This window comes from Pan troglodytes, chromosome 21 (genome assembly GCF_028858775.2).
Source record: "Pan troglodytes isolate AG18354 chromosome 21, NHGRI_mPanTro3-v2.0_pri, whole genome shotgun sequence".
NCBI classification, from domain to species: Eukaryota; Metazoa; Chordata; class Mammalia; order Primates; family Hominidae; genus Pan; species Pan troglodytes.
In genome coordinates, this window is record NC_072419.2 from 47,737,086 (window position 1) to 47,759,267 (window position 22,182).

A 22,182-nucleotide genomic window follows, 5' to 3' on the forward strand; every position below is an offset into this window, starting at 1 on the left:
AACCAACTCCTATCATTCTTTTTTTTTTTTTGGAGATGGAGTTTTGCTCTTGTTGCCCAGGCTGGAGTGCAATGGCATGATCTTGGCTCAGTGCAACCTCCACCTCCCAGGTTCAAGCAATTCTCCTGCCTCAGCCTCCCAAGTAGCTGGGATTACAGGTGCCCATACCAACGCCTGGCTAATTTTTGTATTTTTAGTAGAGACAGCATTTCACGATATTGGCCAGGCTGGTCTTGAACTCCTGACCTCAGGTGATCTGCCCGCCTCGGCCTCCCAAAGTGCTGGGATTACAGGCATGAGCCACCGCGCCCAGCCCCAACTTCCATCATTCTTATCCCCTTATTTTATTTTCTTTGCAGTAAATACTGCTTATCTGTAATTATCTTATTTTTCCTCATTTATTGTCTGCCTATCCTACTGAAATAAAACTGTCAGTCTAGCTCACCAGTGTCTCTCCAATACTTTAAGTAACACCTGGCATGTCCCAGTGATCAAGAGATAGTCACTGAATAAATGACTACATAGTATAGTATTTGTGTATACATTTACAAATTATTACTTTCTCATGGCAAAGAAGACTCAACAGGTGCAATCCTCCAAACTCCAGACACACGCACTGTCAAGAAATAGGGGATGTAGGTGGGGCGTGGTGGCTCATGCCTGTAATCTCAGCACTTTGGGAGGCTGAGGTGGGTGGATCACTTGAGCTCAGGAGTTCAAGACCAGCCTAGGTAACATGTTGAAACCTCTTCTCCACAAAAATTACAAAAATTAGCCAGGCATGGGGCTCGTGACTATAACTCCAGCTATTCGGGAGGCTAAGGTGGGTGGAGGCTGCAGTGAACTGACTTCGAGCCACTGCACTCTAGCCTGGATAACAGCGAGATCCTGTCTTCTGAAAAAATAAAATTAGATAAGAAATAGGGGGTGCAAGCAACGTGGTGGCAGCAGAGGAAGAGGCACAGGGGTCCAATACCTCTTCCCCTCGGAGCAGTGTGGGACTTTCCTGAGTCCTGCTTCTGGCGATTGTGGAAAGGGCCTGTCTCCTCACTCTGGACTCCCAACTGACTTCCAAAATCCTGCAGACATGCAGCAGCTGCATTATCTTGTGGCTGTGCTCTTGGCCAGGACATCTGCTCCCACACTTTCTGAATTCTGCCTTCAGGGACCTTAGCAGCAGGAAGGACGCAGAACTGTGCAGCCCACCACTGTTATCTTGAACCCTCTTCAACCCTAAGGATCTCTTGCCTCCAGATGCAAAAAGTCCCCCAGAGAATAAGAAGCAGAAGTATCACAGAACAATGGAAGAGGAAGGTTTGTGGTCTCTGAGGGGGGCATGATAGCATGTTATTCCCAAGAGGTCTGCCTTTGCCTTCAGGGGTAGCAGCAACAGTGGCCTACTCCTAAGAAGAAAGAAGATAAAAACCCAGTTTTTCCTTTGTCTTTCCTTCTCAGGCTACTGTTATCATCCTGTGCCACTTCTTAACCTTAGGTGTTATGGGAAACCTAGACAACACTTGCTGCTGCTGATATGCCAGGACTAAATTAGAGCCTCTGTCTTCTAAATGATGGTGAGAAAAGGCAAACTGATAACCTTCAATTTTGTACACACATTGATGCGAATACAGACATATTCAAGGTTTGAGAGAGGGTGTGGCACTTACCTGACTCTAGATAAAATCTCCCCATTAAGGGGACGTAAAAATTGGTTTTCCTTTAATAGTCCAGATAAAACAGTAATATTGCTAAGATCTCTCAGTGCTAACTTTAATCTCTTTTGTTATTCCTAAGTAGTACCCAGTTTCTATCCTGGATCCTAATGAACCTGTGCCTTCATTTTCTGGAAAGCAAGAGGAGGACAGGAGGATTTGGGAAGAGGAACACAATGATGTCAGCGTCCCAGCCTCCACACTCTCTCTGGAGTAAATATTCTATATTTACAGCACGTGGGTGCAAGGGCAAATGCCAAGGGGCGTGGGAATGTGTGTGTTTGTGTGGGGAGTGTGCATCATTCTGTGGACAGTCTCCAGCCCTCTTGCTTTTGGAAAGCCCTCTTGCTCTCTTCCTCATCACACCAAGCAAGCAAGAACCTTGCTCCATCTCTGTGGGAGACACAGAATTTGGACCTTCCTCTCTCTATCACATCTTTTTTATAGCCCACCAGTCCCACTAACTAATAGCCACTCTTCTAGTCCCCTGTCCTAAAACTGCTCTACATTTCTCAATTCTTTCATCTCTACCTAGACTGGCTAGACTTTAAAAAAAAAAAAAAGGATGATTCCTTCCAAGTTGTACAAATGTTCTCTCTCACACAGTAACCTTTTGCTGCATTCTCCTTACGAACTCCCACCCTGCATCTTCCACCTTGGATCTTCCTCAGTGCTGGTCTTCTTCGTTTCTTCATTCAGGCTGAGCATTAGAGGAAGTTCAGAAACTGACTCAACATACTAATAAAGTTCACACTATCCAATTTCAGTTTGGACTTCACTGCTATTCCTTAATTCATCTCTTGCCAGCTCCCCAGCAGTGGACATTGAGAACAGCTACTCCAAAGCTTCTCCCTTCATCCAAGACCCTTATTCTGGACAGTCCCACCCAACTTCTCTGGTTGCTACACATATAAATCAGTCACCTCAGATGACTTTGCCTTCTCCACTAGGTTTGAATATTCACGTTCTTGCTTTTCCCATGGCATTGCACCTATTCAACTGGTAATGTGTAGACTTCACCTAGGTGAAGCATGGTCATTCCAAAATGTTTGCCTCTGGCCATGAGCTGTTGCCAGCCCCATGCTTCCACTGATCCTCCTGGATATCGCTTCAGGCATGTCCAGCCGAGGTGTCCTCAAACTGGCCATTCAACTTTGGTTTCCTGTGCCACTATTCTTCCAGCTGCCATGCCTCACAGTCAGGTGAGCATCACAAAGAAGCCGAAAACTTTGTAACTGTCAAGGACTTAAGAAATCATGTTTTGGGGTTGGCAAAAATCTGAAAAGGGCCTGATAGTAAATATTTTAGGTTTTGTTGGCTATGAGGTCTCTGTTGCAACTACTCAATTCTGCCACTGTAACATGAAAGCAGCCACAGATTATATACTTATAAACGGGTGTGATTATATTCCAATAAAACTATTTTTAAAAACGGGCAGCAGGCCAAAAGGCAATCATTTTCCACCCCTTAATCTGTATCATTGTCGTAAGTAGGTTCTTGATAGTGAGCTGATCAAATATTAGTTTTTGCTTATTATTATTTTAGTGTTGAGTGTGTTACTCCTTTAAAAATGGGTTATTCATTACATCCAGCAACTCATATTCAGCCATCTTTTCACCAGTAGAAAGATGGTAAGCTAGTTATAATCACTGGTTTTCTTTGAGATCACTGGTTTTCTTTGAGGTTGCATGTTGAACATAGTTTACTTTATGATGTATACCATGAAATATTTTCAGTATTTTTTTTTGAGACTGAGTCTCGCTCTGTTGCCCAGGCTGGAGTGCAGTGGCACAATCTCGGCTCGCTGCAAGCTCCGCCTCGTGGGTTCATGCCATTCTCCTGCCTTAGCCTCCCGAGTAGCTGGGATTACAGGCACCCACCACGCCTGGCTAATTTTTTTTTGTATTTTTAGTAGAGACGGGGTTTCACTGTATTAGTCAGGATGGTCTCAATCTCCTGACCTTGTGATCCGCCTGCCTCGGCCTCCCAAAGTGCCGGGATTACAGGTATAAGCCACCATGCCCGGCCATTATTTTCAGAGTTTTAACCATCACTAACTTAATTTAAAGCACTAGTTTTCAACTAGTAGGCTGCTTTCTTCAAACACAAGTTTATGTGGAAACTCATCAAATGAAAAAGACAAAGGGCCGGGTGCAGTGGCTGACACCTCTAATCCCACCACTTTGGGAGGCCGAGGCGGGCGGATCACCTGAGGTCAGGAGTTCAAGACCGGCATGCCCAACATAGCAAAATCCCATCTTTACTAAAAATACAAAAATTAGCCAGGCGTGGTGGCAGGCCCCTGTAATCCCAGCTACGCAGGAGGCTGAGGCAAGAGGCAAGAGAATCGCTTGAACCTGGCAGGCAGAGGTTGCAGTGAGCTGAGATCGCCGCACTGCATTCCACCCTGGGGGAATGGAGTGAGACTCTGTCTCAAAAAAAAAAAAAAAAAAAGAAAGGAATAGACAAAGCAACAACTCTGTAGGAGTGGGTGGGTAGAGAAGAAGCCCAGATACCCATTGGCTTAGTGCCCTCTTCCCTGCATCCCTTCTCTTGCAGTATCCCCTAGAGTACCTCTTGAATCCTGTCAAACAGCAGCCTCCAAACTTCTTTTGATCAATCACCTGTATTATGAAAAAGGTTTTGAGCCACCCACCCACCTTCTTCACCACATACCCATAATCCTAGTGTTAGTAAATATCTCAAGATATATGCAATATACACTTAAGATGAAGTTCTTCATTAATGATAATGGCTGTAAATCTATATTCCATATAGTCTTATTGACAAGTTAGAATCTTTTTGGCTGACTTCACGTCCCATATAGTTAGAATGCCATTGTTTTTACTTTGAAACAGGGTTGATGAAGAACTCCAAACTGGACCCTGCCATTTTCTTGCTTGTTTATGTTAGCTTTTAAAAAATATATCAACTCCAATCTTTGCAGTAATCTTTTAAAGCCACCGGTTATTAGTTTGGCTAAAACCAGAAAATAGAATCCATAAAGCCACTTAACTGGACACATATAAACTCTAATGTGTTGCACTGTGTGGAGAACAAAGGAACTAGTGAGGCTGCCACTGTTGCCCCTGCCACGCCATGGAACTTTCCCACCCCTCTGGGTTAACTCGTTTACTGTACATGACACATGACCATCTTAACCAACAAACTGAGTGAAAATGCCCGAATCGTCTACATATCAAGAATTAGAGCATTAGTCAAGATTAGTATCTTTATTTCTGATAATAATAATAATTAGTAGTTCTAGTCTATATCTGGAGGCTACCACTGTGAAACATCATTTGATTTAACGGAAAGAACCACACTCTCTAATTAGTCGGAAGGGTCGACATTTACTTTTCATCCAGTTTCACCCCCTGACCAAGGCCCTAAGCCTGTCATCCAGCTGACACCATAGCATAGAGCATCACGGATGCTCTGCAGCCAAGCCAGGCCCTATCATGATGTTCTGGGATCCAGGGCAGCTAAGGTAAACAGCAATCATCCTAGTGGTTACCTGCAAGTCATTTTGTGGGTTCCAGTCAGAATCAAATATGATGCAGGTATCAGCAGCTGTGAGATTGATCCCCAGGCCTCCCGCTCTGGTGCACAGAAGAAAGACAAAGCGGTCTGAATCTGGCTTACAGAACCGGTCGATGGCTGCCTGGCGCAGGTTTCCCCGTACTCGCCCATCAATTCGCTCATAGGTGTATCTGAGGGGACCCAAATGAACGAAAGCCCAGGCGTTAATCATGACTTCAATGGAGAACAGCACAAAATGCAGGAAGCTGTCGACTGATGGCCTTAAATCCCTCACTTCTAAATTTGGACCAAATGACAGCAGTCTAGAAGGAATCCTGCCCCCTACATATGCAGCAGGGCAGACACTTAAAACTGTATTGCAAAATGCCCCCCTCTCAAAACAAAACAAAACAAAAAAACAAAACAAAGCAAAAAAAACCAGCTGTAAACTAAGAAGGACTAGAAGAATTAAATCATAAAATACTGATCCCCATAGCCCAAGCAACTTATTCTCTCAAGTATTCCCAGTTTATACTTAAATTTAAGCATAAGACCAGGAAAAACAAACAAAAGCCTTTCCCATCTACTTTGAGTAGTGCTCACAAAAAGGACTCAGAGTTTTCATCAGTTTCCAGCTACTTTAGGGTAAACCAGAAATGGTAAGAAGATTAAACTGTGAGGCAGTCCTTTTATGTCACTTCTAGCCTACCAAGTTCCTCAAAGCTTTGGAGGTGCACAGCAAAACCTCCAAGTTTATAGCTGAAACCAAGGTCTTCTGGACAGTAGTACATTGCCAAGCATAAATCACAGGAAAGGTTTTTGAGGTGTGTGTGTGGGGTGAAGGAACTGATGAATAGTTAGAGGAAAATAAAGTAGGAAAGTAAAGCTGAATATCATTGAGAAGGCATACAACTGTGTGGAAAATCAAGAAACAGGGGTGGAGTGCATGGTAGAGGTAAGGGTAAAAGGAAAAAGAATAAGAAATGAAACTGTTAAGGGAACATATTACCCATGCCCATCTAGAGAGAAAACAGAAGAGACCTTTATGTTGGAGATCATGGGATTAACACACAAGATATAGCAGCAATCTGGACAGCTGCTGGGCGTCTTATTCTTTTCCTACTTACCCCTGACAACATATGAATTAACAAGGGGGATGTTACTCTGGGCCCAATTTTGACCCACAAACATGAACTGGTTAGTGAAGCAGAAGTAATAGGAAACGTGTGAGAAAAGAACCAAATCACCCCAAACCAACAACAGCCAAGACCATGAATCCTGGCAAAATCCTATCAGCAGCCCAGAATTTGGGAAATCAGATCTCTAAAACTTACATAAATAAGCAGGAAGAAAATAAGGATAGATAACCTAGGGGTAGATAATTCTGTGTGAGGATGGCTTTGGAAAACTAAATCTGGCAATATGATCTTGACTTCCTTGAAGAAAAGAAAAAGCCATGTAAAGAAACCACCCAAGGAAATGCACATGAAGAAACCTGACAAACTCAGACTTATAAGGGACATGTATAAAGCAAAGAAACAAGTCTGAAAATGCTGTCTCCCTTTTATAAAGCCACAATACAACCATACCTAAAATTAAGGGTACAATTTTTTGTTTCCTCTTTATTTAAAATTATAATACACTCAAGAATAATAAATGAGAACTACAGCAGCAAATGAAACGGGCGGTGGTGATAGGATTGTCATGAAGGCAGACTAAAAAGATTTTGTGTCATAGACAAAGGCTAAGGATTAGATGTCTGAATTCTATAGATTTAATTATCACCATTATTCGTAACAACCACAATAATAATATTAGCAGCAAATTCTTAAGTGTCAGTTCTGTGCCAAACCCTGTGGTACATGCTTGGTACACATCATTACATTTAATTCTCACAATAGTCCTATGAGGTAGTTTCTATTATCATCCTCATTTTACACTTAGGAAACCTAAAAACAGAACAAAACAAAAATTCATACAAGTAACATATCTTGCTCAGTCATCTAGCTGGTTAAGTGAGTTAAACCCACATCCATTTGACTTAAAGCTTTCACACTGTACCTTACATTTCAATGCAGTAGGACAGAAAGGTTTTCCTAAACACTTAAGAAGAGAAATGGAGAATACATAAGGGACACTAATAAACTTTGGAAGCTTGTAACTCTAACAGGAGATGGAAACAGAAACTATAACTAGGTATCAAAACATTTTTGATAAATCAGTGCTCAGGATCTGTAACAGTTACAGAAGTTTAGCCATGTATGTGATGCAATAGAGGAAGCACAATACTTGGAGTCAAAAACAGGGTTGAGATTCAATTAAACAACAGCCATTTCCCCCCGTCTACCTTCCACCGCCATCACACATATGAATGATTAATGCTGCAGGAAAAGACTCCATGCTCTTTGAAAAAACACCCCTAGTCATCGGAGTTAGATACCACATGGATCAGAGTGAGGCTGGGAATTAGCACAGCCTTAAGCGGGAGGGGAAATCAATACATAGTGATGATACAGCTCAGCCATCACCTAGGGAAAACGTTCCCATAAAATTAGATAAGTGTTTTTGTGTATTATAATGTAACAACACTTTTAGAACTTTTAGAACAAGATGAATGGAATAATTCTCTATCACTTGTTTAGTTTTGAGGGAGTGCTCTCAAAGAACACAAAACTTAAAAAAAAATTGAATTATTTGAGCTCCTCCCTCACTTTTGAGCCAGATCCTCTGGCCATGCCCTCATTCCTGTGTGAGAGTCTGGCATGAAATTAAATGGGAACAAAACCAAACTGACAGCTGGAGAGGCAAAGAGGCTCAAGAACAAAGAAAACCTTGAGGGCTAATAAGTCTGAATGAAGAAATCAGACATCATAAAATTTTCCACACTGAACTTCAGCACAGCAATTAACCCTCTGTGACAACTGTATTTTTAACAAGATCCCTAGGAGTTGATATGGTTCAAACTGTAATTCTGAGTCACTGTCAAATACTATCAAGTATCAACAAGCAGCAGGTGGCACCCTGGAAAAAACCTCTATGTGACTGGCCAGGAGTAGACTGACATGTTTTTGGCACAAGAGATGTTGACTTTAGAAAGGCCTGAAGGGAAATGGACAACTTTCTGGTCTCCCAGCAATAATCAACTGGAAAACATGAAGAGTTAATTTAAAAAAAGAAAACCAAAAAAGCAAAACAAAACAAAACAAAACCAACACCAAAAACCATTCACAACAGTTACAAGCATATAAAATACTTAGGATTTAACTCAGTAAGAAATATGAAGGCTTGGTAACATAACACTAAGGGGCCATGCTTTGTTCACCATTATGACTGTAATACCTACAGAGGTTCTAGCGCAATGCAGGCACTTTACAAATATTTACTGAGACAATAGTGTATATGAAGGACCCAAGTGTAGTGAAAAGCATGTTCTTTGATTTTGCAAAGATGTCACTCTAAAAAAGTAAAGAAAAAGAAAAAAAAAGCTAAAAAAATCCCAACACACGAATATATGTATATATATAAACACGTAAATGTGTATGTATGTATACATACATCTATACATACACACACATTTTTCTGGAGTTAGGGGCTGGAGCAGACAGAGACAGATAAATAAGCCAGGTATGGTGGCTCACTCTTGTAACCCCAGCAATTTGGGAGGCCAAGGCGGGAGGATCACTTGAGGCCAGGAGTTCAAGAAGAGCCTGGGCAACATAGTGGGACCTCACCTCTACAAAAAAGAAAGAAAAATCAGACAGGCATGGTGGTCAATGTGCCTATCGTCCTAGCTACTCAGGAGGAGTAGGTGGGAGGATTGCTTGGGCCCATGAGTTCAAAGTTGCAGTGAGCTATGATCACGCCACTGCCCTCTAGCTTGGGAGACAGAGCAATACCCTGTCTCTAAATATAAATAAATAAATAAATAATTCTGAAGTTCATCTGGAATATTAAATATGCAAAGGAATAACACTACTGATCAAAAGACTAGAAAGGCTAGACATCTATCCAGTATACATAGTATCTCCCTATATTTCATAGAATTTTATGAGTGAGGGAAATAGACTATTTTACTAAACAGAAAATTAGAAAATTCAATATATTTGGAAATAAATGAAAATCAGACTTCGATTATATGCCATTTACCAAAATTACAGAAGGGCTAAAGACTTAAATGAAAAAAAAATCAAATAATCCAGTTAAAGATTATGAATTTAACATACACATTTAATTCTTTGATCTCTCCAAACCTCTAGTAAAATGACAGTAAAGGATGTTTTAAAAAGGTATAATCCCTTCCCCAAATAAATCCACCAAAAGAACAGAAGTGATAGAATTCTGGCATCTGGAAAGTCGTATTTGATTTGAAGAAGGCAGAATCCCAGGCAAGACACAACCTAATTTAATAGTGCAGAACACGTGACGGGATCAAACATTGGTGGCACTAGGTATCCCCGAAAGCAGGGACGCAGAGTCTAAAAACAGGGAAACTGGTGGAATATTTGCTGAAGTATTTACTTAGCCTCTAGATCACCTACCCCAGCCTTGAAGAGGGTAAAATAAAAGATCTTGATCCTCTCTACTCTAGAAGATACTAACCACAGTTAAAAGTGAATGTACCATGCTGAAAAGGGGAAAAGAGACAGAGATAGTGGGAGCCCTTACTCTTTCTCACCCCTCCCCCACAATTAGCTCTAAATACAGTCAAGTTTCCACCTATAGGCAGGGGAGAGTAAGAGGAACAGGACCTCAAAATGCTGATATAGAAGGGTCCCCAATGAAAATGGTCCAGCCAGATGCACAGTGCTCCCATATGGAAAGTGAAGTGCACAGTCAACAAGCCTTGCTCACATACTCAGAGCTTCTGGTTGGCTCCACAGTGCCCCCCATCTGATGGCCTAAGATATCAGACATGAGGCTGATATGAAACACACAGCCTCTGCTTCTGGTAAGGAGGAGCAAGGTCCTAACACACCAACCCTCTAGCAAATGACAAATTCTGGACAAACTATAAAAACCAAAATGAATGAACAGAAAAACCTACCTGAGGGCACTGGCGAGTTAACAAAAGCAGACAGATCTTGGAGAAGAATAGAAATTTGTGGTTTCAGCCAGAGGGGAGGCCACAATTATGGTGGCAAGGTGTTGATCAGCTGTAATTGATAAAAGCCGTTGTCTTTCTGACACACATCAGGGGAAGGTACCTAGGGCAACTAAGACTGCCAGAGAGTGAGAGGGGACCCCCAGAAAGCAGAGAAATAGAGATGGGAACCCCAAACTCTGGGTAAAAACTCTGCCCAAGTTTCTGGCTGACTTCTGACTCACATTTGCTCGGGCCTGATTGTGGTAGTCTGAAATGGGAACTACTATCTACCAGAGACATTGACAGAGTTTGCACTTTGAGCACAACCTAGTTAACTGCTTCCAAATAAAACCCATCAACATCTTCAGAGCAATATAACAGAATTCTAAATCTCTAGAACATAATATTCACTAGGGCTAGGGAAAAATTCAGTTATTCTCATTCTCAAGGGAACAGGCAATTAACAGATGTCAACGTCAAATCTACAATGTTATAATTCAGACAAGAACTTTAAAGCTGCTATTATGCTGACGCTTAATGAAGTCAAGGAATGTTAAGTAATGAATAAAAAGATAAGAAAACTCAGCAGAGAAACAAAACGTTAATAAACATGGAACCAAATGGAAATTTTAGAACTAATAAATAAAGCATAGAGTGTGCTTAATAAGCATGATGGAGATGATAAAGAAAAGTCAGTGAACTTGAAGACAGATAAAAGAGAGAGAAAAAGGGTTTTTAAAAAAACAGAGCCCATGGACTTGTGGGGAATTATCTCAAGGTCAAATAAACAGGTAATTAGTCTCACAAATAACCAAGAGAATGGGGCAAAAACAAAAAAGAAATTGAAGAAATAATGATCAAAAGCTTCTCAAATTTGATGAAAGACATACATTTGCAAATTCAAGAAGCTCAGTAAGCAGGATGAATCCCAATGATCACAGTTAAACTGCTGAAAACCAAAAATTAAAAAGAAAATCTTAGAAGTAGCCAGAATAAATTAATGTATTGCACACAGGGAGCAGCAATGTGAATGACCGCAGAACTTCTCATAAGAAACCACGGGGACCAGGGCACAGTGGACTAACACTGTAAAGAGCTGGAGGGGGAAGAAAAGGAAAAAAAAGTGAACCTAAAATTCTAATATGAAAGACAGATACAAACAAATGGGAAAAAATATGACTTGGAGAAAACAGATGAAGATAAAAAAATTCTATCCTGATAAGCCTTAGAAAGACAGGAGAAGACACTGTACTTGTGAAATAACCAGTGCTATTAAAAATGGAAAAATTACAAAAAATGTTCTGTGAAATTAAAAAATATAATGAAAGATAAAGTCAAGAAAATTCCCCAGCATCTGAACTTAGATTTCAGATGGGAAAGATCTATTTAGTATTCAGCACCAATGAAGCAGTTCACTGTAAAATTTCATAGGACTGGGGACAAAGAGAATACATAAAAACTTCTAAAAAGAACAAACATAACACATACACAGACTAAGAATCCTACAGGCTTCGAACTTCTCAATGGCAACCCTGGAAGCTAGAAGACAGTGGCTTAACACCTTCAAAATTCTGCAGGGAAATGATTTACAACCTAGAATCTCAAATCCTGCGAATAGATTCCTTAAGAATGAGAGCAGAGTAAAACATTTTCAGACAATGTCTCAAAATTTACTTATCATTCACCCTTTCTCAGGAGCTCCTGGAAGAGGTGCTCCAACATGGAATCCACCAACAAGAAGATCCGATTTAAGAGGAAAAAAAAGAAAGCTGTCAGCATGAGAAACAAGGCAGATCACAGCTGACAACTGTGTACTCTGTGGGGAACAGCAACAGGCCAGGGAGGAGGAAGTCAGGAGGCCCCAGAAGGTATGGCCTAGAGAAGAGGAAACTGATGTGTTGGAACATAACCAGAGATTTAGACAACCAGGGTAAAGTTTGCTGCTGAATTATAATAGGTGTACAGAAAAATAAGCAATCAAAAAGATAATTTTTAGTTTCAGAGAAAATAAAAACTGTACAAAAATGAAAAGTAAACAGCACATGACATAACTCAGCTGTAATTTCACATTTTCCTAAGTCATAATAAACAACAAATATTAACCTAACTCAAAGTATTATGTGGCATACTGGGAAGATGAGAGGACAGGAAGTTGTATACATGACGGTATGAGGAGCAGTGAAAGAAGGCTAAACATTCATCTTCCACAGTGAGAACGGATAATACCTACAACTGAAAAATATCAAGAAATTACAACTAATACCATTATTTAGATACAGCTATAAATACCAAAAGAAATAGCATAAAGAGTTGAAAGTAAATGCTTCTGGGATATGAGAAACTAGGGGAAGGTAGAGAGTGAATTAGCAAATAATTTTTCGTTAAGTGTAATAGAATGATATGGCTCTTTAAATTATGTGCACATACAACTTTAATGAAAATAAAAACTAAACTAAAAAGAGAAAGGCAATGATAATATTAAGGCCAGAAGAACCCTGTTGGATGCAGCTTGGGTGAAGAAGCCATAAACATGAAAAGAAGAGCTGGGTATGGTGGTCTATGCCTATAATCCAGCTACTCAGGAGGCTGAGATGGGAGGACCACTTCAGCCTAGGAGTTTGAGGCCACAGTGACTGAGCCACTGTACTTCATCTTAGGTGACAGAGCGAGACATTGTCTCAGAAAAAGAAAAAAAAAAAAAATATATATATATATATATATATATACACTTCAGAATATTTATATGGGTCTCACGGTTAAGATGAGAGAGAAGCCTTTTAAAGCACATTAATTTAAGCTTAAGTTTAGGCCTAAAAAAGGATTTAAAGTTGTTTTAAGACAAAGATTTGACTATTATAAAATTTAGGACATCAAAAAATAAAATAAATGAAAACCCATACTCATAAATAAAATTAAAGAACAAAAACAACACTGGGGAAAGTTTTTGCAACAAATTCTTATAAATAAACAAAAAGTCAAAGACCAAGAGAAAATGCATGAAAAACATGAATACACAATCCACAAAAATGAAATATAAATAACAAATATGAAAAAATACTCACTCTCATTAGTAATCACAATTACAAATTAAAGAGATAATAATTTTGAATTACTGGATTAGCAAAGATTAAGAAGTAAAAACAATATTGATCAGAATATGGAAAAAAGCATTCTCATATGATATTTTGGAAAGGAATATAAATAAAACACTCTTAACTAGAGGGCATTTTGGAAATACTGAGTGTATCAAATGTTTTTAAAAATGTGCACTGACATTTATCCTAAAGAAATAATGAAAACGTTAAGTACTTTAAAGGGATATTCATTTATAGAGTCCCTTAAAATGCTGAAAAATTGGAAATGTTTAAAATAGAGTATCACATAGATCATTAAAATTTTGTTGTAGAAAAATAAAGAAAAAAATTTCATAATATATTAAATAAAAAATAAGAGTTACAAAGTGCAATGTAGAACAGCACTGCAATTCAAACAAACAATAAAGCTAAACATATTTATGCAGAAAAAAACAGACTGAGAAGATAATCCCCAAGATGAATGGGGAGTTGTGCAGGTGGTAGTGTTACATTATTTCCGCATTTTCAAGAGAAACTACAATCTTAAGTAATTTGAACACAAAATGAGCAATAAATAATAAAGAGAAAATAGCATAAAAGAGAGCTAAATAAAGACTTCTGTACTTACCAAAAGTCTGTTATATACACCTTTACTCATTTTGGGGGGTTCTTTTTTAAAAATCTGCAAACTAACAGTTGCACATATTTTAAAGAGTAAGATAATATAAGAAGCAAATGCTCTGGCAATAGGCTCCTAATCTATAGTGAATTGAAAGCTACAAAACTGCTTTGCAAGTTTTGATTTATTCATGTAATACAAGTCTCAAGAATCCTTTACCTAGAAATCTCTCCTATAGAGCTCTGAGGAATTATTTTATTGTCTAATCAGACTTTGAAGAATCATTTATGTTACATTAAGTGTCAGCATATCCATAGTTTAATTTGTCATTTCTTTTAATCCTCTTGCTATAAAGTACATGTAATGTACAAGGGCAAACAGAATGTTAAAGAATAAGAACATCTGTTAAGACACCCGAGATTTGCTATGAAAACAAGATTTTCTTTAGACTTAGCAATGCCTAGGCTACCACAGTTTCTATGATCTTGAAAATCTTTTATCATTAAGAATGAATTTTTAAAAACTCATTTGTCATCTTCAGATCATTGATGTGTCACAATGACGGAAAATCTAAAGTAATACACATGAGGTAACAAATGTAGTTCCCATACAGAATCCAAATAACCCACACAGCACCATAGACTTTTTACTTGCATGAGGAATGTAACTTAGGTTCAAGGAATTCTCAGAGTATGAACAAGAAAATAAATTGGGATGCCATAGCCAGTGCATCATAAAACCTTAGAGGGCTTGCTGAGAAAGGACATAAAATATCCCCACATTCTTTCTCTGTGAGTTGCCAGTTTATGCTCTTTCAGAAATTTGATATAGTGATGATTTCCAGGATATATTTCTTTCACCATTATTAAGCAACAAAAATGTAAATACATTATTTTCTTAGCCCTTTCTAATGCTATTTGAATTGTTTCCTTCAACTAAAGTGAATATAAATAAATATGTGGAATTTTTTTTTTTAAGCAAAGCAAGGACTCTACATCATAGGTCATGAAATTTACTCTTGACAGTTAAACTTGGGTCCACTTGGTCATAAAATTTAACTCTGAATTTCAGTCTATCTTTAAAAGGAGATTCCTTTCCTCCGTTTTTGAATGTTTTGTGTTTAAACAAAATTTTTGAATGGATCAAAAAAATATCAAAGAAAAGGAACTGTCCCATTGTTGAATGCAGAGCTTTGACACAAGTCTCACCTTCTCTGGATGAGGTAATCTTCTAGGATGTCGAGGCAGCGCACCATCTGGGAGAAGATGAGTACTTTGTGGCCACCTGCAATCAGCTTAGGGAGTAGTTTATCAATCAACACAAGCTTTCCTGCTGCCTGAATCATGGCCTGCAGCTGAAAGTCAGGGGCATCAGGGCTGTGGGTTTTTCGGAAATCTTCTAGAATTTTCTCCTCTGCTCCTGAAAAGGAATGGAACAAAACTATTCCTCGGACAGAATATAAGGATAAAGGTTGTGCTCTGCTTTACAGATCCTGGGAAAAATGAAGTGAACTCTTAGGTCCTAGACCAGCAGTCCAGTGAGGAGATGCTGGGTGCACTCTTTGGTCTGTGCCTTCAGCAGAGGGCTCTGCAGTGGCAGCAGGAGAGAATGCGGGTGCTCCACTCTCCTGGGAAGTCTCACCAAGTAGAGAGAGGATCTGAGATACCAAGTCCTAAGCTGACTCACCCAAGTAAAGAAACCTTCCCAGACAAGAAGGACTTTCATACCTCTTGACATCACAAAGACTGTAAGATAATCCAAGCCACATTTTGATTTTAAAATTTCTCCAAAAGTTTCATAGTAAAAAAAAATCCTCCCAACATTTTCTCTAACTAGTTTGGTTAACTGTTAATTTGTCTACAGAGAGTTTTAATCTCATTGCAGCACTTTCACTGATTCAACTAAGTAACACATTTCCCTGTCCCCAAGTAGAAAGTGTGGGCCAGACTTTGAACAAATAAAGGGCAGCAAACTGGTGAGTGATATCCATCTTCTGCCCGGCAGAGTACATGCTGTGAGGCAGCTTGTTGGCAGAAGTTAAGTTCAAACCTTGGCTCTTGGTCCTTAGTAGCTATACCACTTAGGCAAATTCATCAAGCTCTCTGAATCTCAGTTTTATACTCTGTAAAAAGGTGAGAATGCATACATCCTAGCATATAATGAAAATTCAATACATGAGTTATTTGATTATCATTAGCTTCTCGCAGAGGTCATGGCAGTCCTGAGTTACTTCCTAGTGCCCCTGACTCACCATTGATCAGGTAGGGATGGTTACAGCACTTCCTCAGCTCCATCATGGTGTTGATGAGATTGGGCATGTTGTGCTGATTTGCCCCCTTGGTCAGGAAGGAAAAGTTCTTCTCGAGGATGGCACGGTAGTACTTTTTCTGGATATTGGTCAGTTCCACCTCAATGATCGTCTCTTGTTTGGGAGCAAGGTTCTTTTCCACATCATCTTTCAGCCGCCGAAGCATCATTGGTTTTAGGATAGACTGCAGTTTCTTTACCTGTCCAGGGAAATGAGACCTAGTTACCTGCCTCAATCCCAAGTTAACGATTACTGGGGTATTCCAACCTTCACTCTAATTTCTTGAACATTTACCCATAGTACTGTGGTAGTAGACTAAAAGAAAGATTATGATCGACCCCTGAAAATGGAGAGTTTATAATAGTACTGAAAGGGAATAAGGGATATGATTTTAATTCATAAGCAATTACTGAGAATCTAGTGGCAATCTCAGAAGATAAAAAGGGAGAAAGGTATAAAAGAGTACCTATTCTCTAGGATGGAGAAAACATGTCTCTCTGTCATTCTTTCTCTAATACACACACCACATGCACAGTAATTACCTGAAGAGTATTTTAAATTATGTTCGGAGGTATGAGTGATATATTACAAGGAAACTTAGATGCTGAGAGAATGGAGTAAGAAGTAGAGATGATCTGGAAAACAATTCCTCCTATACCTTTTAAGTAACAATAGCAGCATACATGCTTGGGTGTAGCAGTATGTAAAGAACTAATGTTATAGGTGACATCTACTCTATCATGGAATCTGTCACATCAGGGGCACTTTAAGTCTGATGGTGTTCTTTGCTACAATTTGTCTGTTCTTCCCCTAAAAGCACAGGCCTGGACAGCAGATCTTTATGCAACTGACTGCACCAGCAAGGTGACTTGTTCCCCCTCCCAGTGAGACAATGACAGACTGAGGGATTCAAAGTCAAAGTACCTGAGTTAACCTGGAGCTAAAACATGATACCGGTAAGATTAACTCTGATGGTAAAACAAAATAAGGGGAGATGAAAGTGCAAAAGAAATCACGTTTCAAGTCAGAAACGGCTGTTCAAAAATTTAAAAGGGGTAGACTCTGCATAAACAAGTTGTGTGCTGCGAGACTGCTTCCTGAAGAAATATAAAGAGATTTACAGAGAGTGATTTAGAAGAGTTACTTACAAAAGCACATTTTAGACAATGATGAACATGCTTTATTTTGGAAACAGATGCTTTCCAGAACGTTTATTTACTGTGTTTTAAAATACAGACATCTCATAGAGCAGAGATTAGAGTAGTGGTTACCAGGGACTGGGGGGTGGGGCGGGGTAGGGAGGTATTGTTCAAAGGATACAAAATTTTAGTTAGACAAGTGGAATAAGTTCAAGAGATCTACTGAACAACATGGTGACTACAGTTAATAACAATGTACAGTATTTCTGAAGATTGCTGAGAGTGGATTTTGAATGTTCTCACAAAAAGCATGTGCTAATTAGCTCTATTTAGCCATTCCACCATGTATACATATTTCAAAACATATTGTACATGATAAATACATATTTTGTCGATTAAAAAAATAAAGCCAAAAAATTTAAAATTAAATTGTTATATATAAATATTAAAAAGAAGTTTTGATGTCATTTTTATGGTTTTCTCCTACCTAACTCCAATCTTAATCTTTTTATGAGACTTTCATTTTTACCAACCAAGGGTACTTAGAAATCGAATCCCCCATATGGGTAAGGAATTACTATATAAGAACCTAAAGAGAAAAGACACAGCTAGCTGATTGTTAAACATAGGGACAAATGTCAATCTGCCACATGCTGGGTTCAGCTTTTGCCCTTCTCTTGGTTCATACCTTGAATCATTTAGAGTTTACTATATGCCAGACATTGTGCTGGTCAATACAACAAACACAACTTGGGAGAAGATGTGGGCCTTGTCCTCAAGGAGATCTTTTGTCTAGGAAGAAGAAAAAATGCATACCACAAATTAAGTGCAATGGGAGAAGAGGATGCATTTCTAATGGTCCAAAAACGGAGAGAAGGTTAGAGCTGGCTTTTGAAAATCAATAGATAGGGCAAATGTAGGAATTAAGTTTGATTATTCACTGCTCTGATGCAAGCCTGACTTGCATCAGAAGTAGGAAGAAAGAGATTGGAACCCCAGAGTGTACGCTTGACATGTGGGCAAAATTCCCAAACCTTTTCATTCCCCTCATTCTTTGCCCCAACCCACTTACACACCATTGCTGGATTAATTTGGCAGAGCTAATTATGTCATTCCTGTAATAAGGTCTTGCATGGCTTCTCTGTTACCTACTGAATTCTTCAAACTACCTTTCAAGATCTTCCCACAATATAACCCTAAACCCTTCTGCTTATATTTTCCCATTCATCCACTCTGTTTTCAGCTTAATCAGATGTTTCCCCACTAGTGAATAACTACCATGACTCTGATTATGCTGGGTTTCTTTTTTCTATGCAGAGTGGTTACCACCTCTTCTCTCGACACCTGTGAAAAGCTACCCATCCCTCAAGATGCATTTTCAAATTGTACTCTCTCCCTAGAGTCTTTTCTAATTCTCAAATAGATGTAACCTGTCTCTCCTTTGAAGGACCACCTCTACTATTTGTTCCTCTTATGGCACGTACATTTGTCTGGGTTATTTCTATAATCCCTAGTGGAGATTCTATAATCCCTAGTAGAGTATTTATTACTATCAGTTGTTTTTTATTAGCTTTGAGTCCAACAAGGTAGACTTGGAACTGGACCTTGAAAACTGCAGAAATGCAGTTGATCTGGACAAAAGTGGACTTATCAACTACTCCAGGTATGTGACTGCCTTCTTTTCCTCACTACCTGTGTATTGTGCTGTACGCAAGAAGATGGGCCTGGGAACAAGTTGCAGATTTTGAAGGGGAAAGGATGAAGGATGAGGGAAGCAAAAGAAAGCACCATGCTCCTGAGACCAGAGCTGTAAGCAAAATCAGCGAACGCACAATATGTGAAATTAGTGAAGCAAGGAGGCCCGATACACCAACATAAAATGTTTTGGGCACATAAGATATTTTGGGTATGGACCCATCTATCCTCTGGGGCAATAAGAACTGCTAATAATCAGCTTACCCTCCCCAACATACACAAACACATAAAATAAAGGAGGTAACGCTCATTTTACCAGGAATGTGACAACTTGCTAAATCCTGGCCCCATAGCATCCTGCTCTGTTCTTGATGAAGATAACGATCACATTGTCTCCTCAATTCTTTGGGTCCCTAATTACCTGTTCCTCTGTTTTCAGATCTCCAAATTCCTCCAAGAAAGCGGTCTCTGAAGGAAACTGTGATGGCTCCAGAAAATTTAACAAACTGAAGAGCTCCTCCACAGAGTTCTGCAAGGGTGTTCCAGTGAGAAGCACTTTATGTTCCTGCGCAAATTAAACATACATGATGGACAGTGCTTTAGCCATCAAAATAGTGCATTTTTGTGGGGAAAATTAAGCCAGGGCATTGAGTGCTCAATTTGGGGCAATTCTGATCTGCTTTAATGAAAAGATAATATGCCATCATAGGGGTACAGTCAATAAATGAATCAACCTTCCTTTCACATCACTGATTCCAGCAGCACGTTCATGTTAATTAAAGCAACTATTCACTCATTCACTAAATATTATTGAGTGCCTCCCCACCAGATACTGGGCACTGTGCCAAGGCAGTAATGTTAAAAGGGCATCATCTTTGGTACCAGTTCATTTAGGGGCCTGGAAACCAGCCAAAACACCTTACATTTCCAAGTCATATATTTCATGGTATTTAAGAGTCCTCCTAAGTCTATGGAAATCAATCTGTGGCAAAGGTCAAATTGTTGACCCAGTTTGTAACCAAAAAATCTTAATTCCTATACTATTGCAGTTATAGAGACCAAAAAAGAAAATCTAATGTAAAAGGACTAGGCAGAAATAAGTTACATGCAGAATGGCTAAAGAGTGTTTCCTCCAAGCTGAACAAAAGGAACCTGTGTTTATGTAAAGAGCTGCTAACTCTCACCAGGGCCATAAGCTTTAGACCCTCCAGAAGTTTGCAGTTCCTATTCTTCAGTCTGTGGGCTTCATCAATTATCACACAGCTCCAGTGAATCTTCTTCAACTCTGGGCAGTCTGCTAGGATCATTTCAAATGTTGTGATGACGACGTGGAACTTGAAGACTCCTGAAAGGGGGTTTCCCTGAGGACGACACAACCAAAGTCAAAGCTTTACACCATGGCTATAGAATTCTGCTAATATCTGCTGGATTACAGGAGGCAGCACTACAAATGCTGGGGCCTAGGTGAGAAGACAAGCACTGCTTTTCCTCATGTGAGAAAAGAGAATATAAGAATGAACAAGCTAGTTAGCCAGAAGGCCTCACACCATCAATGAAACAGAAGCGAGACAACATCTGCCCTCACAAAGGTGAGAAGGATGGGCAATATGGAAGGCACAGCAAGGGAGCATTTTTATTTATTAGCTGTCATGATAAGGAAATCAGATAGGTGTTGTTCACAAGTTCCCAGCCAGGAGTCCATCTAAACCATGCATAGTTTGAATGCCCAAAGGAAACTCTCTGCTATTTTTCAGACTTAATTTCACCTTATAATTTGAGTTCTAGCACAGATTGAAGGTAATGATCCTGATTCACCTAAGACAAGCGCTACTAGGCAGGACACAGCTTTGTTTTTCAGACTGTCTTGGTGTTGCCATCACATTTCAAGAGCAGAGCTGCATCATGTTAGAGCACTTCTTAAATTTCTTCCAAGTGTCTCTGCTGTTTTTGAAACCTCTGGAGAGACAACTGGCTTTCCTCTGATTGAAATCGTTTAATTTTTACCTTAATTATAAAAACCAGTGTGCAGGACAAACACACAACTATATTCAGCTAAGTGACAGCACTTAAAAACTTAAAAAAAGAGAAAATGTTGCTGTTGGGTTTTTAATGATTTGAAACCTATTTTCTCTTTATCCTTCTCTGTCAAATCTGTTAACCTCCTCTCCAAACTCCCTGGCTGGGAATCCATTCTCTGTATAGTAATTCTTTTGCTCACTTTCTTCACTGAACACATAACAATTCAGATAAAATCTTCTGCATATAAAAGTAACTTCATAAACCAATAAGTAAGTCAAACTTTCAGTGTCCTAAAAAAGGTATATCTCAGAGTTTAGACAGCATGCCCTACAATCCTGTGTTGTATCATAAATTAAAATGAGCTACCAGGGAGAGCAGGAGTCAGCCTTGACAAACATATTACAAAGTCATTCCACATTAACACAAGATGCAGGGCACTGGAACTTCTGAAGATAAGTGACAGAAAGGCTGTTCTGAGCTTAGGCAGTCCCTGGGTCTCTGATCTCACGTGAGGCTCACCTGGGCGTCTCTGTACACCATTTCATACTGCTGGATCATCTGCCTGCTGATCTGGCTGCCGTGGTACACAATGGCATTCATCTCTGTCCATGTCCGAAACTCCCGCTCCCAGTTAGTGATGGTGGAGAGAGGGGCGATAATGAGAAAAGGGCCGTGGATTCCTCTCAGAAATATTTCTGAAAGGAATGTGATGGACTGGATGGTTTTCCCTAGGCCCATCTCATCAGCCAAAATACAGTTTTTTCTGCAGAGAGTGAGAAATACAGGTAATTTATTATCAATATAGGAAACTTACAGAGGCTGGTTATAACTTGAAAAGATGCTTCACATACCTGTAAGATTATCATTGAAGGCTTTATCATCATTTCACATATTAAACTGAGGTTAGTTATTATTATTATTCCTACTTTGCCTACTTCCAAAACAGAACCATGCTAATTTGGGAGAAAATACAGTCATGTGTCACTTAAGGATGGGGTCACACTCCGAGAAACG

The 22,182-nt window shown here is 39.4% G+C and overlaps 1 protein-coding gene across 9 annotated transcripts in view; it reads right to left on the reverse strand.

The window, feature by feature from the left end:
- Positions 1-22,182, reverse strand: part of CHD6 (chromodomain helicase DNA binding protein 6) — a 210,132-nt gene that overhangs the window by 65,908 nt on the left and 122,042 nt on the right. For all 9 annotated transcript variants that reach the window (XM_054674526.2, XM_054674524.2, XM_016937925.4 and 6 more), the window contains 6 exons: positions 21,688-21,931; positions 20,334-20,510; positions 19,571-19,714; positions 16,259-16,514; positions 15,216-15,426; positions 5,227-5,422 (listed from right to left, as the gene is read on the reverse strand). In XM_054674526.2, coding sequence (XP_054530501.1) covers positions 5,227-5,422; positions 15,216-15,426; positions 16,259-16,514; positions 19,571-19,714; positions 20,334-20,510; positions 21,688-21,931 — 1,228 coding nt within the window. The remainder of the gene's footprint in view (positions 1-5,226; positions 5,423-15,215; positions 15,427-16,258; positions 16,515-19,570; positions 19,715-20,333; positions 20,511-21,687; positions 21,932-22,182) is intronic.